The sequence below is a fragment of the Sinocyclocheilus grahami genome, unplaced genomic scaffold, assembly GCF_001515645.1.
Source record: "Sinocyclocheilus grahami isolate Dianchi unplaced genomic scaffold, SAMN03320097.WGS_v1.1 scaffold42.1, whole genome shotgun sequence".
In the NCBI taxonomy this organism is placed as follows: domain Eukaryota; kingdom Metazoa; phylum Chordata; class Actinopteri; order Cypriniformes; family Cyprinidae; genus Sinocyclocheilus; species Sinocyclocheilus grahami.
The window spans coordinates 1,218,188-1,236,039 of NW_015505221.1; the positions used below are offsets into that span (position 1 = coordinate 1,218,188).

The 17,852-nt window shown below is 36.4% G+C and overlaps 1 protein-coding gene across 1 annotated transcript in view; it reads left to right on the plus strand.

Moving 5' to 3' along the window:
• LOC107582271 (gamma-aminobutyric acid type B receptor subunit 1-like) overlaps window positions 1–17,852 on the plus strand; it is a 63,872-nt gene that overhangs the window by 10,626 nt on the left and 35,394 nt on the right. The window contains exons 7-9 of the mRNA XM_016268041.1: window positions 5,850–6,010; window positions 14,136–14,270; window positions 16,292–16,462. Of these exons, the coding sequence (XP_016123527.1) occupies window positions 5,850–6,010; window positions 14,136–14,270; window positions 16,292–16,462 (467 nt within the window). The remainder of the gene's footprint in view (window positions 1–5,849; window positions 6,011–14,135; window positions 14,271–16,291; window positions 16,463–17,852) is intronic.

Consider the following 17,852-nt stretch of genomic DNA (forward strand, 5'->3'; position numbering starts at 1 on the left):
ATAGTAATTATTGTTGTACAGTGTGAGAAAAATTATGATATATTGATGTGCGCATGCCCAGTAGTTTTTGCTGTATGCCATCTAGCCTTAACCCAGGCGACTCTTTAAACTGTTTTTGAAGCGCTTTCGCAGTACTTTGATGTCATGAGCCGATCGATGCATCTCGAACAAGCCTATTGTCTGCAGCAGCTTCCGGTTCACATGGACTTTAAAGTGCCCCTGTTATGCCTTTTCGAATATTACCTTTCATGCAGTGTGTCATGTAGTTGTATGTGAACATAAACTATCTGCAAAGTTGTGAAGCCGACAGTGCACACTAAATAAAGTTATTGTCTATCAAAAAAAAAAAAGAGTCGGCTTGCAATCGCCTAAACGAGTCATCAGGAATTAGAATCTTAAGCCCCGTTCACACCAAGAATAATAGCTATAAAGATAACTATAAAGATAAGGATATTAGCGTCCACACCAGCGAACTATATCGTCTGTTTATTCCAAACACACGTACATCTGCTGCTTTCAAGTTCTCGAGCTCGTTATAGCAGGATGGATTCTGATTGGCTGTCAATGTTTGTATCGTTCATCAGCTGGAAAAAATAGTTCTGGAAGTGATGCCAAGGATATAGTTTCTCTGTGCCTTTATCGTTATAGTTGTTGTGTGGAGATTTTTAGAACTTTATCGTTGTCTTTATAGTTATCGTGCTTGGTGTGAAGGGGCCTTTATTCCAAGTAGATATAACTGCAGACCGGAGATCTCCAAAATGGGGCGTGAACTCCAAAAGTGGGCAGGACCTCCAAAATGGGGTGGGGTCTCCTTGCGCAAAGACTTTCACCATTGGCTCTGGCTCCAGCCAATTGTTATTGACTTACATTTCAAAATAAAACTTTATAAATGAACATTGCTTCTAGTTCATCTAAAATAAAATATGCTATATAAGTAAATATTCTCAGTGAGAGCAGAGCACAAAGCTCGTGGCCAGTGGTGTTCGGACTGGAGTTTGAAAATCTGCTTAATGATATAAACGGGAATCACCCACGAGCTCTCCCGCGAGCCGTCCCAGTGCAGCGCAGGGGAATGATTTTACTCTATCACTTTGTTCTAAGCAGCGGGGGCGTCCCGGGGCTCGAAATTCGCAGGGTAGGAGGGGGTAGTGACACTGGGTGTAACTAAAAAGGTGCCATTATTGGGGAGTTACGGAACGATCTCATATTGCATAATCTTATTAACTGTTAACACCTGAACTGCATCTTTCTTTACCACGCTATTCAGCGCCAATCCCGCCGTGCAGTCAATTTCACTAGTTAAGGTTAGGGTCAGGTGTGTGGGGTAGGTTTAGGGGTTAGCATTTTTTGTAGCATAGTGTAGGAAATCAACACTTTAATTGACACAACCAATAAAATCTTTAGAATCAGCTGTGGGGCGGAGTTTGCACTGAAGTGGATTGGGGGGGAAAGTGCGCATGCGCATCATGTGCCTGTCTATCAATGGGAGGAAGCCACGCCCTATTTTGGAGCTCCCACCCCGTTTTGGAGTTCCCACCCCCATTTGGAGATCTCCAGGCTGCAGTTATACCCTTCTCCTTTATTCTGTTACGGCTCTACGTCACGAAGTAACACATTTGCATGATGTCTGCCCACATTCTACGTCTCCAACTTGCCCGCCCACAAACAGTAAAACTTCCGTGTGGTTAACATCAGGTCGAGAAGACGCTGTATCCTACGCTGTGAGAGTAAATTTGTTTTATCACATCTTATAATTACCACAAGCTTGTTAACACTTGGCACTTACCACTCAGAAACGTCCTGCTCCAGTCGTGCTTGCGAATCAGTCTCTTGTCGATCAGCCAGTTCAACCGTTTCATCATCAGACTCCGGCTCGAATTGGTAAGGTACAATTGATACCATCTTTTCTATGTATTGACAAGTCTATTGAAGGGCTATCATTCCGTCATGACAATGGGCGTTTCGTTACCGACACGTGTACGCTGTAGACCAATCCAGAGCCAAGCTCTCTACGGGCTCTGGACCAATCACAAAGGACTGCGCCATCTGACCAATCACAGCAGTGAGGGCTCACGGAAAGGAGGGGTTTAGAGACACTGATTCTTTGAACTGCTTCGCACGAGTCGTTTACGAATCATTTAGAAATGAGGTAAAATTAAATCAAATTTTCTTAGAAAACTAACATGTTTTTTGACCTTGCATGCATGTAAACCTGTTTTAGGAGACTCATAAAACAATATAAGCAACCTTAAATATGGCAGAATAGGGGCACTTTAAGCCCAGAACTGCTTTGTACGAATCGTTTCGAAATAATTGAAAAATGATTCTAATATTAAATGTATATTCTGAGAAAATGACAATGTTTTCTGATCTTAGATGCATTTAAACCTGTTGTAGGGGACTCCAATACAATATTAGGACACTTTAAAATACACTCATAAAAATAAATGTGCTTCACGATTCCATAGAACCTTTTTATCGAAATGGTTCCATAAAGAACCTTTAACATCTGAATAACCTTTCTGTTTCACAAAAGGTTCTTTGTGGTGAAAGACAGTTCTTCAGATTACAAAAAGGGTAAGAAAGAGATGGTTCTTTAAATAACCTTTAACTGAATGGTTCTATGCAGGGCCGTGCACAGACCTTTTTTGAGGGGCATGTGCTGAAACTGAAAAAGGGCACACCCCCCTTAATTAGATAAATTAGATTTATTCACTTTTAATAATATATATATATAGGGTTTCTTAGGTCTACATGTTATACGCTATTATAATGAGATATGATATGGCTTTTAAAGACTGCTTAATTTCTAAATCTCAAAAGGTGGAAGTCAGGACTAATAGACTTGGCCTGGAAAAAGGACATGGTATGATAGCTTGGCATTATACAGTGCAAAGGATATCTGGCCTTCTAGATGTAAAGTAGGCTATAACAATGGGCCTCCTGGGAAGTTGACATTATTATTTGTAGGGTCCTGTGTTTGTGAATTGCTCTTGTGTACTCTTTTTTTTTAGCTATGTAATATATATAATGTATTACATTATGCATGATAAAATATGAAGATTTCACAGTGATTTGATTCTGTAAAGCTTTTTTTGGTTACAACAACATTACTGAAGTAAAACCATGTTTTACTACATTTATACATTTGAAGACGAGCAGAGAGTATAGAATACTAGATAAAAAAATTAGCTAGCTAGAATACATGCATATTAACAGAGTAAACATGAATTAGCCATGCGACCATATAATATGATTAAATGTTAATAAATTAAGATTGTTCATTCAGACTGATTCGCGAACATAGAACGCACATGAACACAATAGGCGGGATTTATCGCATGAACCAATCACAACCGAACATAACCAGTCATATCCAATCATATCATGATGGAGGTGTTGCCTCCTCTCACGTGATTTTCCCCCATACATTCTCAAGTACCCCCCCACTGCACTCTTTAGTTGGTCTGTTAAAACTCAATGGGCTCAGGGGAGGCGAGAGAGACTCTGACTCCCACTGTAACTTTACCTGCTGGTGTCGCTGTTGGACAATGTTTTTTTTTTAGAAAAACGAGTGGTTTATACACTTTTTAATGTTATATTTTGTAATGTTGGCGTTGTTTTATTTTTGTACTACTAATTTTTTCTTATCCAATATTTTGAAGATATATATATACAGTATGTACACAATAAAATTTTTCTCTGCTTTTTTTACCAGCGAATGTGTGCAAATGTGCATTTTGTCCATCATTAAAACGGCGGTGTTACGTTTTCATCAGCAGGTGCTTGTTGTAGTTATATGGGCGCGGTGCTCAGTTTAAAATACATAAGTTATAAACCTTTATAGACATAGTGTTTCTTGCGTAAAGAAAACGCTGTACTTATTCAAACAACAAGATCTTTATTTACCCTTGCAGAGCTAGTTCAGCTGCTGTGGAACTTCAGTTCATTCAGTCAAGATAGAGGGGGTGGAGTTATGAGGTTTACTGACAGTTTGAGCGGATCCAACAAGATTTAGTCACAAGCTAAAGCTTTTTAATACCTTTCATTAGCTAAATATTTGTAAAGTAGACAGACAGATGTAAAGGGTGACCAATATCATTGATTTATTGAAGGAAAAAAAAACACCATCACCAAAAAAAGGGCACTTCGGAGTGTAAGGGCATGTGCTCTGCACAGGTTGAGCCCTAACAGTGCACGTGCCTGGTTCTATGTGGAACCAAAAATGGTTCTTCAATGGCATCGCTTAAAGAACCTTTTGAAGCACCTTTATTTTTAAAAGTGTACCATATGACCTGCTCTTTAAAATAATCACATTTTGTTGCTTTGCAGCTGAAATGAAGGACGGACACAGTTTTTGTTTTTATCCAGCTGTATTTACTCAGTGCAACTTAACATCCAAGTGAAAGATATAACACCAACATGTCAGAAAAAACCCCCCAACAGAATCAATTATTTGGAAAAAGGATCACCCCCTACTAAAAATGACTTGTAAACTCATTGTGTGCATGTGACAACAAATTCTCCTCAAATGTGGCTTGTATGGGAGAATTTGTTGTCACATGAAAGAGCAGATGAGACTAAAATTTGATTATTTGACATCAGCACCAAACGATGTCTGGCGGAAATCCAATACAGCTCACCATCCAAATATCAGCATTCCTACAGTAAAGTATGGAGGTGGTGATATCCTGTTATGGGGTGTTTCTCTGCAGCAGGGACTGGAGCACTTGTCAGGATAGAAGGAAAAATGGATGGGGCAAAATACCGTCAAATTCTTGAGGAAAATCTGCTGCCCTCTACCAGTAAGTTGTCAATGGGAAGAAGGTTTACTTTCCAACATGACAATGACCCAAAGCACACAGCAAAACTGAGCACACAGTGGTTGAAGGAGAAAAAGGTGAATGTCCTTGCATGGCCTAGTCAGAGCTCAGACTTAAACCCCATTGAAAATCTGTGGAATGACTTGAAGACTGCAGTCCACAATCATACGGTCACTCAAATTTAACTGAACTTGAGCAGTTCTGCAAAGAAGAGTAGGCAAACATTGCAAAGTCTAGATGTGCAAAGTTAGTAGAGACCAATCCCAACACAAGGGGGTGATCCTTTTTGCAACTCTGGCTCTGTTTTTTATTATTTTTTTCTGACATATTGGTGTTATATCTTTCATTAGGATATTATAAGTTGCACGGAGTAAATAGCTGGATAAAACAAAAACTGTGTTTGTCTTCATTTCAGGCAGCAAAGCAACAAAAAGTGATTATTTTAAAGGGTCTGTGATTCTTTTCTATATCCACTGTATAAGGCTTGTAGAGACTTGATTGTCAGAGGGTTTAGATTTGTTTTTGTATGTGTTTGTTTTCTATGTTTTCCTATAGAAGTCTAAAGCCTAATAGCCTCAGCTATTGATTGATGGATGGACAGAAATATATATATATATATCAAGAAAGCGCGCAAGATCCGATGTCTTGACGCAATAACTGTGTTACGACGCTAAGAGCTCGTAGCAATGGCTGACTGACATCAGATATGAAATTGTAACTGCTGTATTCTAACATATAAATCTCAACGTGCATCCGTCTGTAATTTCATATTGCGCTTAAAGTGTTCAGCACTGCTGTTTTTACGCGTTCCGTGCACGGTTCTGTTACTTGAAACTAGACTTATCGCACGTGCGGATACTTTCAGCTTCGGACACATCCGCACAATATAAGCTAAAAACGTATAAATATTGAATTGGATATTGATGGCATCCACGGAGAGGGTCAGGACCTTGGGGAGAGTTTGGCGAAGCTTGGCTCTCCTTTACGCACTGCTTATCTTTCTCTCCTGGCCGTGTGCGGTTGCAGGTAAGAAGAAACTGTACATCGGAGCTCTGTTTCCCATGAGTGGAGGATGGCCCGGTGGTCAAGCGTGTCTCCCCGCAGCCCAGATGGCTTTAGATCTCGTGAACAACCGGACCGACATTCTGCCGGACTACGAGCTGGAGCTCATTCATTACGACAGTATGGTAAGCACTTAACATTTTACATTTACAGTGCCCATAATACATTAAGGTTTATATATATATATTGAAATAATATAAATATTAAGTACTTGTTGTTTTGCTTTTAATCATATAATTGCGTTCAAAATTGCAGTTGACATAATACTTCATCTGGGTCAGTGATTACAGTGTGAAATCTCAGTTTCTCAGTGTGAAATGATCAGAACAGCTCCCACAAATGTGCAAAATGAATCCAAAATTAAAGCAAAAACAAACTGGCCCAGCACCAGTGTTATTTTAGTATAATTTAGGTATTATTATAGTTTTTATTATTTTGAAACCGTTTTTATTTTTTACATTTACTGTTTTCATTTGAAGTGTAGTTAAAGTTTTAGTAATTTTGTTGTGTTTTGTCTTATGTAGTTTTAGTTTTTTATGTCTATATAGTTTTAATTTTTAGTTAAGTTTTATTTTGAATTATTTTGGTACTTCAAGTTAAACTAAACTAAAATGAGAAATGTTTCCTTGGCGACTAGTAAAAATTTTTTTTTTAATTTAAGTTGGCATTTATTTCAAAGATATTTTTATGGTTTTATTTTCAGTTGTAGTTAATAACCTTGCCAGCACATGCTTTTGTAGTGTTTTTAATTTTGCATGATATTAGCACATATGCAAACTTAATTATGCAATAGCATACAAAGTAAGTTACTGAATACTTGATGAAATGTTCTAATGTATCTCATGGCATTGTTACTGCAGATAAATTCCTTATTCTGTATGTGTTTAGTCTCCTAATCCCACTGGCATCTTAACTAGTTTAATTGCATTACGCCATCAGCAATAGTGTTTTTCAACCATGTAGGAATGAATGTTATACTTTTTAGGGGCTTTTGCTAAGAAAGAAGAAATGTCATTGCCCTCTTTACCTTCTGTTAATGTATTCAAGTATTTCACGTTCAAGGACTGAAACAACCAGATGTTAATTTAAGATGGTAGAAATTATCTGTGTTTTGCAGGTGCTTCACTGTAGTGGCAGTGATTGTATCTTGAGATTCAGGAGTTGGTGTCAAGTTGACATTGCAGTTGTTGGTACATTAATATTTCACTACTCACTGCACTTGGCTGTTATCAACAGCCTGTGAGGCTTCAGCTGCATGAAGTAATTTGGCTTCCTAAAAATACTCATGCACCATAAATGCTTATGTTTTTCTTTAGCGTTGCAGAGTTTTCCAAGATCACCTCCAAAGTGGATTCCTCAGTGTATTTTGTTTATTTATTTTTAAAAAGGATTTTTTTGTGTGTAATATGCATAAGTGGAGAGAGAATTTTTCTGCCTTTTGTGGAAAGGTGATTGTCCTGAGTTTCAGTTCTGTCAGCAGCCACAAATAACAGTGCTGTCAAACCATTAAACCATTTATATCCTCACATATGTCAGTGCTGGTTTGATATCTAAAACGCATGATAGTAAATATGTGCAAATATGTGAGATCTCTCTTACTGCCAATGCATACGCACTTTCAGAAGTTCAAAGCGGGGCAGTTTAGTTTCCCAGTGTGGTGTGACGATGCTGAGCTCCTGTAGGTGAGGAAACGGTTAAAGAGTGCTTTAAGTGGACAGAGATGAGTTGTATCATGGTTCTGATTGGTGAACCGCACTCTGCATTGCAATCGCACTCAATATAGAGGAAGAATCAGGGAGAGGAGGGTTGGCATGGCAACAGCCACCAGTGAAACCACAGTTCAAACAAACTTGCATCCCTGTAGATCTTGTAAGGATAAGGAGGTCCTTCTGCAGACTCCTGTGTATCTGCAGCACCTGTCTGACCACTCAGGATTGAGTGTTGTTGAATGGTAACAATAATCTGTAATGTGTGACGATAATCATTGTAGACCCAGTTAGTTCGTTAAACCTTCTATTGGCTTAAGAAACTGCATCTGCACCTGTGATTCTTGAGTTGAATTTGACCCACAATGAAAAGCATTTATAAATCTTAGGTACTAATATTTAGGATACAATGGGTGTATTAGGGATATTTCTTCTGATCCCAAAATGTGTTATGTTAAGAAAAATAATATTTATTGAGGTATACAATTTGTGTGGAAAAGAGAAAACTACATCTAAAGGGCCTTTATTGTTGGGTCAAATTTGAAAGTCCATAACCGTTTATTGAAATATGGGTTCAAATTTGAAAGATAGAGCCCTTAGAGATAGAACAATTTTTATTTTTTATTTAATTAAATAATATATATATATTTAAATTACACATGATTATTGTATTAAAAGTCTTTTCTTTACAAAAAAATGCACATGAATACTTAATTATGCAAAGAGCGTACAAAGTAAGTTACTGAATATACTTGCTGAAATATTTGAGTGTATTTCATGCCATAATTAGATAAATTCCTTATTCTACGTATATATCTTTTAATATCCTAATGAGATGTGATCCCAAAATGCGTTATGCTAAAAATAAAATTTTATTGATCGAGTTACACAATTTGTGTGGAAAAGAGAAAATTACATATAAAGGGCCTTTGTAAATATAAAATATTTTGGGGTCAAATATGGGGTAAAATTTGAAAGATGGAAAAATACAATAAATAAAAATGAAACTGAAATTTTATGAAACTTTAATTTTTAAATGACGTAATGATTGTAGTATGTATTATGTAAAAAAAAAAAAATAGGACGAAAGGGTTTAATTGTGCTTTTCCTTTTTACATACTTCAAAATACTAGCCAAGTTTGGTTATCAGGGTACGTTTAATCATTTACCTGATACTTCCATCCAAAGTGACTTTCAAATGACAAAAAGCACAAGCAATTTAGCATACAAAAGCGAGTAATATGAACAGAACTGCAATAATCTTGATTTAATTCACCTTAATTCATGATTTAATGAAAATGCTATGTACAATTCCAGTTGTCATTAACTGCATTCTAGAAATGTCGCCATTCCACCCATGCCTCAAGTCTCTTTTAATTTAGCATTAATCTTAATAAAAATCTAAGGCTTATTGCAGGTGCACAAGTAGAAGAATGCAATATCAGAAGGGCCAAGTGTGACATTGTATAAATGTCATGTGTTAGTATGCCGTGGAGATGGAAGAGCAGGTGTGAAGTGCTCAGACTCGTTGACATTTAAGCCGACAGATATTTTGAGCTTTTCCTCTTGATTGGGGAGCACTTCATACCTGGATGAGATTCTTATCAAAATTGCTTTCGGCTGTCAGAAATGTAATTACAAAGGGAGAAAATCAAATTTGATGTGGGTTTTGCATTTAATTATTGTTCAAAGAATCTCAGACATGTTTGGGGCATTCTTTTAATCTTTCTCAAATAGCCAATTATCACACAGAGCAATGTTTGCATAGAAAAAGTTACCTCAAAATTCCAATTTCATTTGACATTTGATAAATATTTATTTCATAAATGAGTGTTATTATAACCTCTGCCTTGCTCTGACAGCCGAACACAGATCTTCTAAGAATTCAAATTTTTTCCTTCCTTTATGATGTCAAATTTAAAATGAACTTTGGACATTTGCTTTATAGTAAACCAAGACTAAATAGATTTTTATGAAGAAAATGCGAGGGCTGCTTGTCCATGCAAATCTTGCTGACATGATGGTATTTGGTGGTCGCTAGGGTGTTGTGACTGGTTGCTAGGGTCAAAATAACCCACCGCTAAGTTTCTGTGATATTCTAAATATGGCTTGGGGTCTTTCTTTAGTGTAAGCCTATGGGATTTTCCACCCCCCCACATTTTATCATGTGCCAGGCAAAAATTGTAATATCAAAGCTCTATTTGATAAGCCGTATGATTTGAGGCATCATTTACTGTATATACAAACAGCATGGAATTACACAACAAATTTTAATATTTTGCTTAAAATATGAGAAGAGCATTAACATATACCGGTAATAATTACTGTTGTCACTAATCAAAAGACCTGTAAGTTTTATTTTATCGGTCAGATACATAATGGAAATTATTAGCAACAAAGAAGGAATGGGATCAGACCACATTAAATTTGAACTGAGAAAAGAAGCAGGATACAGAATTGAAATTTGATGTTTGAATCTAAGGAAGTAGAATTATTATTATTATATTTTAAAATATATATTGTAATATATATATATTTTTTAATAAAATGTATATTAAATTCAGTTAGCTGAACGTCTTTTGACTAACTTATATAGGACTTAAGTGCAATTTTATATGTAATTTCATAATTCTACTGTATTTGAAATATGGTTAAAGTGTATTGCTGAATGTACTGACAAGCATTTATGGTAAACTAAATAATACAGCATTAGCATGTACATCTATGTTAGAATGACACAAAATTGCACATTTCATAATAAAAATGAATAAAAACACATCTGACTTTCGGTTCATGCTATGATAGTGGTCAAAACTATGATAGTGGTCAAAATGGAAATCTCAAAGATACGGTCATAGGCGTTGATGCCAGAAGTTGTGGTCCATCTTGTGTGTATGTGTGTGTGTGTGTGTTTTAGAGCAGATATTTGCAGGAACCCCCTTGCACAGATACACTATCCCTCTCCAGATGGTTGCCATGGTTATATCAAAGCTCAGCCTGCAAACTTTGATCAATTATTAACCGTGATAGAGTGAGACCAAGGTAGAGAGAGAGAGAGCGATGCCCTGATGAGACACTTGTGCTTTCCCTGGCTATGATAGTGGTCAAAAATGGAAATCTCAAAGATACGGTCATAGGCGTTGATGCCAGAAGTTGTGGTCCATCTTGTGTGTATGTGTGTGTGTGTGTGTGTTTTAGAGCAGATATTTGCAGGAACCCCCTTGCACAGATACACTATCCCTCTCCAGATGGTTGCCATGGTTATATCAAAGCTCAGCCTGCAAACTTTGATCAATTATTAACCGTGATAGAGTGAGACCAAGGTAGAGAGAGAGAGAGCGATGCCCTGATGAGACACTTGTGCTTTCCCTGTTTTAATTGGCATCTGTTGTATCCAGATTGTAACGAGAAGGATTTTCATACCCATTGCATGCTTTATTCATTCTCATCTGGGTTCAGGGATGCAGAATCGCAGCTTAGAAATAACAAACCAACACTTGCAAGTTAATGTGAGGTAGAACAGCAGATAAAGACTCATTCATGGTCTGAGTCATGGGAAGACGTGTTTTGATTCATTGGGATGAGACATTTAGCATTTGAATCTGTATAGTAAACAATGTCGAAGCTACAGATCTGGCTAGCAGCTTGAGCTGTATGTGACAGTGTCTTTATTTGATGCACTGTGCTTATATTCTCCAAATATCCTTCTATGACTCAAAAGTCAAAAGACTTTATCAGATAAGTATAAGTAGTGGAAATTATTTGTGGGAAATAAGGAATGGGATCAGGCCACATTAAATTTTTGAACTGAAAAAAAAAAACAGGATGCAGAATTGCAATTCGAATTTAAATCTATGGAAGTAGAATTAAAATGAATTGGAATTTCATATGTAATCATCAACTGTAGTTTTTATCTAGAATAGCAAAGTTTGTCAATTTGAAATGGCTTGACAATGCCTTGTTTGATTGTATAAAAAAGTTCGATACACTTTAGCGGAGTACTTAATATGCAAATAATATACTTTCAAAGAAATATATTTAATAATATGTAACTGAATGTAATGTTTTCAGGCATTAAATTCCAGGGTAATTGCAATTAAATAAAAAAGTATAGTTTTAATTCATATTAGATACAATTAGTGTAACTTCTTTTGACCCACTTAAGTTGGACTTTTAAGTACACTTAAGTACTTTATATGTAATTTCATAATTCCGTTATATTTGAAATATGGTTAAAGTTTATTCCAGAATGTACTAACAAGCATTTATAATAAACTAAAATATATATAAATGTAATTTCCATTGGAGCTTGTATGTCATATATAAATATATTTGTAATTGCACATTTGTTTAGTTTAGTACATTTAAAATATATTAACTATAATATCGAATAACACGCCACAGTTTAAAATACAGTACTTTACATGTTATACAGTACTTTACATCAAAATAAGTGTACTTCTTTAAAGTACAACAAAGATTATTATAACATAACAATTTAAAATGTACTATAAAGGGATAGTTCACCCAAAAATGAAGATTCTGTCATCATTCGCTGACCCGCCACTTGTTCCAAAGTGTTTCTTACTTCTGTTGGACACAAAAGAAGATATTTTGGAGAATGTTGGTAACCAAACAGTTGACTGTAGACATTGACTTCCATAGTATGAAAAAAAATATATTAATATGGAAGTACATGGCTACCATCAATGCAAACTTAAGTGAGTTAAGAAACATAGTAATAATAAACTCTCAAGTACATGCCAGTGGCCTTTTATTTCATTAATATTATACTATCTGCAAGTACAGTTAATTATACTTTTAAGAGTTGAAGTTCACTACAAGTGCACAGTCAATACAGTTAAGTGCACTTTATTTTCACAGAGTAGATAGAGAATAGATACAGTAGTTTCCTGTGAGGCATAGCCAAATCAATTCGAATTCTAAAACTTGTTAACTGAAACGGTCCCCGTTTTTTAAAGGCGGGGTAAGTGATTTCTGGTTGCCAATGTTGACATTTGAAATCACCAAAACAATCACGCCCATACCCCAAAAGGATCTCGCCCCTATTTTGATAGCTCCGCCCCACACATACGTACGCAGCCCAGGCAACGATTACTTCTGTGAAACAAAGCAAAACCAATGTTACACTGTGTCTACACCGGACGCGAGTGGCGCGGCAAAGACAAAATTCTATAGAACTCATTATAATCAGTGATGCTGTCTACACCATAGATATATCATGTAGACATATCTATGGTCTACACTGGATGCGGCGCGACACGACATGACAAATCCCCGGCAGAAAACTGCTGCTGTGTTCTATTCATGACGTATTGACACAAATTTCAAATGATTTTCAACGGTCGCTTTGTCAACACGGTGTTACTCGCCTATCGAGAAGAAACAAAGCAACCTCGGCGTCCGATCGCAGGCCTTCCACTCCTTGAGTTCTCTCCAGCGCTGGAAAGCTGATCTGATATTTACACGGGTCATACTTCTTGCCTTAAGCCTTTTTTTGTTCCGCAGACGTTTTCCTCTTATGTTTTTTTTATCTGCCATCTCTATCTTTCTGTCGCTCGGCTCGCTAATGTCCATCCTGTGCACTGAACGCTCTCTCCTCAACATCATGAGTAGACACGCCCCTTACTGCTGATTGGCTACAAGTTTGTTTTGCTAGTCGGCCCCAATCAGTTTTCTAAAGCGTTTTTGAAAAATCGCTTACCCCACCTTTAAGTCTAAAGTTTTAGCCCATCCGTGTACCGTTATGTTGGACCCAACAAAAACAAAAGTGTTCTTGTGTCCGACAGCAGAGAAGAGAAGGAGCATTTTCTTTTTTTTTAGCCGGTTGCTCAGTATTCTGGTCCAGAGACCTGCATAACCTTCACCCCCGGGGACTTTAACTTTAGCCTCCGTCACGTCAAGCGTCTTCAGTTCCTTTCAATGACTGCTTCTCCAAAGGCCGTGTGCTGAATGAAAACGCCTCAGCTCCCTGGAGACGCCATGAGAGACTGGAGCAAGGAAACCACACGTGTCTCTTTGAGAGATTTACTAGACTGATTCGATGAGTGATGTCTGGCAAAAATATTATTATTAGCTATTCTGGTACTAAAACAAATCCAAAGTGGGTGCTTTCTGACTGTCATCGTTTTTGAGACCAGCACAGTGTGATTTAATTCTAACTTTAACAAAAATAAAAGCATGCATGTCTCTCCTAATTAAGTGTTTCTGCTGATCGTTACCAAGGGCACCATTTTAGTGTGACTGCATCTGTGGCTTGCGAGCAGTCACCCCCTCATTTGTGAATCACACCCTGTTGTATTTGTCACATTGAACTGTAGCACGAGAGGTCTTTGGTTACAGATTCATTGCAGTTTATTTTTTTCCTGGGCCATGAGATACTGTGTTTCTGTGCTGATTCCATTGATACTTTATTGATTATGATATGCTCAGGTGAAGCGTTTACATCCTGCGAGCTTGAGTTAACTTTTTCAAAGGTGGTAGACTAATGGTTGTCTTGATGTTCTTTTTCTCTTTTCTTCAGTGTGATCCAGGAGAGGCCACTAAACTGCTGTATGACTTGCTGTACACAGAGCCCATAAAGATTGTGTTGATGCCGGGCTGCAGCTCCGTGTCTACGCTGGTGGCCGAGGCGGCACGCATGTGGAACCTTATAGTGGTGTGTGTCTGCTATGTATACATTTCTGTCTGAACTCACTATATCTGGATCGTTGAGCATTGGTTTCTCCATTCACCTGGATTTGACTGTAGAACATTATAGAGTTTCGTATTGGGAAGTTGGTTTGTTGTCATTCCTATGGAAGCTTGTTTCTGCCATGGAATTAAAACATAAAGAACTGTGACATTTTATCTCACAATTTAAAATTTTTTCCCCCCAGATTTGGAAGATACAAAGAAGATATAAATCCGCAATTCTGAGAAAAAAAGTCAGAGATATAAACTCACAATTTTGAGATAAATGTCTTGTGACATATACTTAAAATTGTGAGAAAAAATTCTGAATTATGAGTACCCTTTTAATGTTTTATTAAGTGGTAGAAACAGAATAGCGAGGTGTAAACTCAGAATTGTGAGAAATAAAGTCTGAATTGTCACATGTAAACTCAGAATTGCAAGAAAAAAGTCAGAATTTACCATTTACCGCAAATTACCTTTTACATTTTTATTTAGTTTTTTTATTCTGTGACGGAAACAGGCTTCCATACATTCCTGATTAAACACTGATTAAAATGGTAAAATGATAAAACAGTTGTTTAACTGCAACCAGATTTGCGATTTTGATGCAAAAGTGCTACACAAAACAAGCGGCTCTGTGTTTTGGGTCAAGGAACAAAATGAATTTGGATTTTATCTTATTGACTTTGTGTAGTTGACACTTGAAGAAGCTGACAAATTAAATCTGTCAAAAGAGGCTCTCAAGGAAGTGTGACAACCAAATGAGAAAGTGTGAAAGTGAAAAAGGAATAAAATACACAAGATACCCTTAGCAATTTGACATAATTAATTTTTCCAATTATTCTATTTTGGTATCCGCCGAGGTTAGCAGGAATTTGGAAAGTAATGTTCTCGACACTGACTTTGTTCTCATCAAACGAGTTTACTTGTGTGAAAAAAGTTTGCATGTAATTTACAAAAAGTTGGAAAAAGTGAGTTTATGAAACTCTCCAGGGAAACCAAAAGACTTCAGTTACTTTTTTGACAGATGGGTTTGTACTCTTAGTAGATTATGACAGAGATGCTCATGAAAAATGAATAACTGCGTGACAGTGTAGGCAAATCAACCCTTGTGAAAAAGAATGACATTTTAGCATACTTTTAAAAAGAGTTCTTGTTACAGAAATAGTATACTTTAAAAGAATATACTTAAGTGCAAACTAAATGTAATGTTTTCTGTCACTTTAATGCAAGTTAATTGCAATTAAATGAAAATATATTATAATTAAAATTTTATTAAATGGAATTTTCTGAACTTTAGAGTGCATTTTTATCTTAATACAGTATGTAATACAGCATTTATGTCATTTCTATTGAAAGTTGATATCATGTGTATATATGTATATAAATAAGACAAGTGTTACTTTAATGTGTAAAGTTGCAATTTAGTACATTTAAAATATATTAAATGTAATATAGCATAACACACAACAGTTAAAATGATCAAATACCTCTTTAGTATGTTAGTCAACACATCAAATGAAGTGCACTTCTTTAAAGCATGAAAAATATTATTAAACATGATGGTTTAAAGTTTTACAAAGTGCACTTTTTAAAAGTGTACAAAAGTGTGTTAAGAAATAAAGTATTACATTAGAAGTACAATTTTTAAAAGATTTAATACAATTAAGCACATTTCTTTTTCACATGGGAATGTTTTTTATCAGGCAACCTGGTTCACATGCTTGATATGCAAAGGTTTATTTCTGAAGCAGAAAGTGTTTAGCAAGTATTGACACGTCAACATTGGATGTAGAAACAGATTGGCTTATTTATTCAGGTTTCTGGCTTCACTAGCTTGACATTTACCCTTCTTCCAGTGTGTGCAGTAATCTGACTCATATTTTTGCACTACTTTTGCTTCGCGTTTCGTTCTTTTCAGGGGTATCAAATAAGCTTTCCAGTGTGCTCTCTCTATCCGTCCACCTTTTTAACTACTGTCTCCCTCTCTTGGTCTCTCTGTAGTTTTCATACGGCTCCAGTTCTCCAGCTTTATCCAACCGCCAGCGCTTTCCCACTTTCTTCCGTACGCACCCGTCAGCAACTCTGCATAATCCCACACGTGTGCGACTCTTCCAGAAGTGGGGATGGACAAAGATTGCCACCATCCAACAGACCACTGAAGTTTTTACCTCAGTCAGTCGTACATCCAAAACTTTCTCTCTTATGTATCTTACTCTGTATACTCTAGTCATGCTGTGGTTTTCCTATTGCTACCAGGTTTTCAAGATTTTTTTTTTTGTGTGTGTGTGTTTTGGTGCCAAAAAAGTTTTTGGTTGATACCTCCCTCCTAGTGAAACCACAAATACAATTGCATCTTACCACTTTAAATAGATACTTTAAGATACTTTGCAGAAACGGCAAAAATCCACATAAATTTACACACAACGCCTATTAGGTGTTTAGTGACTTGACATGCTCAGAAGAAGGAAGTAGAATAGATAGGCCAGTGTTATTACTAAACACCAAAATATTCATTGACCACCCGAAGAACTAATAATGAGGGGAAAATGTAGTAAAATCTATCCAACCATGTGCTCTTCTTGGCTGTGTGTAGCACCTACTGCTCTGCATATCCTATCATTAAAAAAAGATCTTCACAGTTTTTACGGCACTTACAGTACAGGCTTTTGCAAAGCCTTTGCATTTCACATGCAAAGAAGTCATAAACACACAGCAACAAAAAAATGGCATAACAATTGTAAAGGTCACTAATAGGATGGAAATGGAAAATGGTCATAAAAACTAAATTATGACTGTGCTTGTGCAAAAAAACTTTGATGAACGCTATAAGTGGACCTCAGGGGGAAATTAAATGTAAAAAAGAAATTATACGATCCCTTTAAAGGAAGTAATTTTCCAGAAAAGTGGTTTACTGTGGGTCTTAAAACTGTTAGCGAGCTTAGCGGCCCCTTCACTCTAAGGTTAATGCCTCAGAGTGAATGGCAAAGATTGTGGTTGATTATTCTCTTCTTAAGTGATGAAAGACTTTAAGTAATTTTTCTTCATGTTGGCTGCTAGGACCAAGTCATAAATCTCTCATGCATCGATTCAATATTGAGCTAGTGTAATTCTGCTAGGCTAATGATCCCCCTCCATCTCTTCACCAGCTAATCTCTTTTTCTCATTTACTTTCATCCCAGTCCTTCTCTCCTTTTCACATCCTCGTTCTTTCTCCATATTCCTCCATTCATTGATGTCGGGTGTCTCGTTGGCACCTTTTCAAAAATATGCTGCCTCATTGCCTGCATAGGTGACTGCCTTCTATGGAACTACTTCATAAATGAGTGATTTGTAGAGCTCTACATAGGCATCATATATAGCACTCCTGAGTGAATATATCAGTCATGTAATGAAATGAATTTTTATATTTTATTGATGGTTATATATTAAATGAGTCATGAGTATATCTATTCATTTGTTTTTATGTAATATTTTATTATAATATTTAATAAAAAAGTATATTATGTTTATTTATATATATATATATATATATATATATATATATATATATATATATATATAT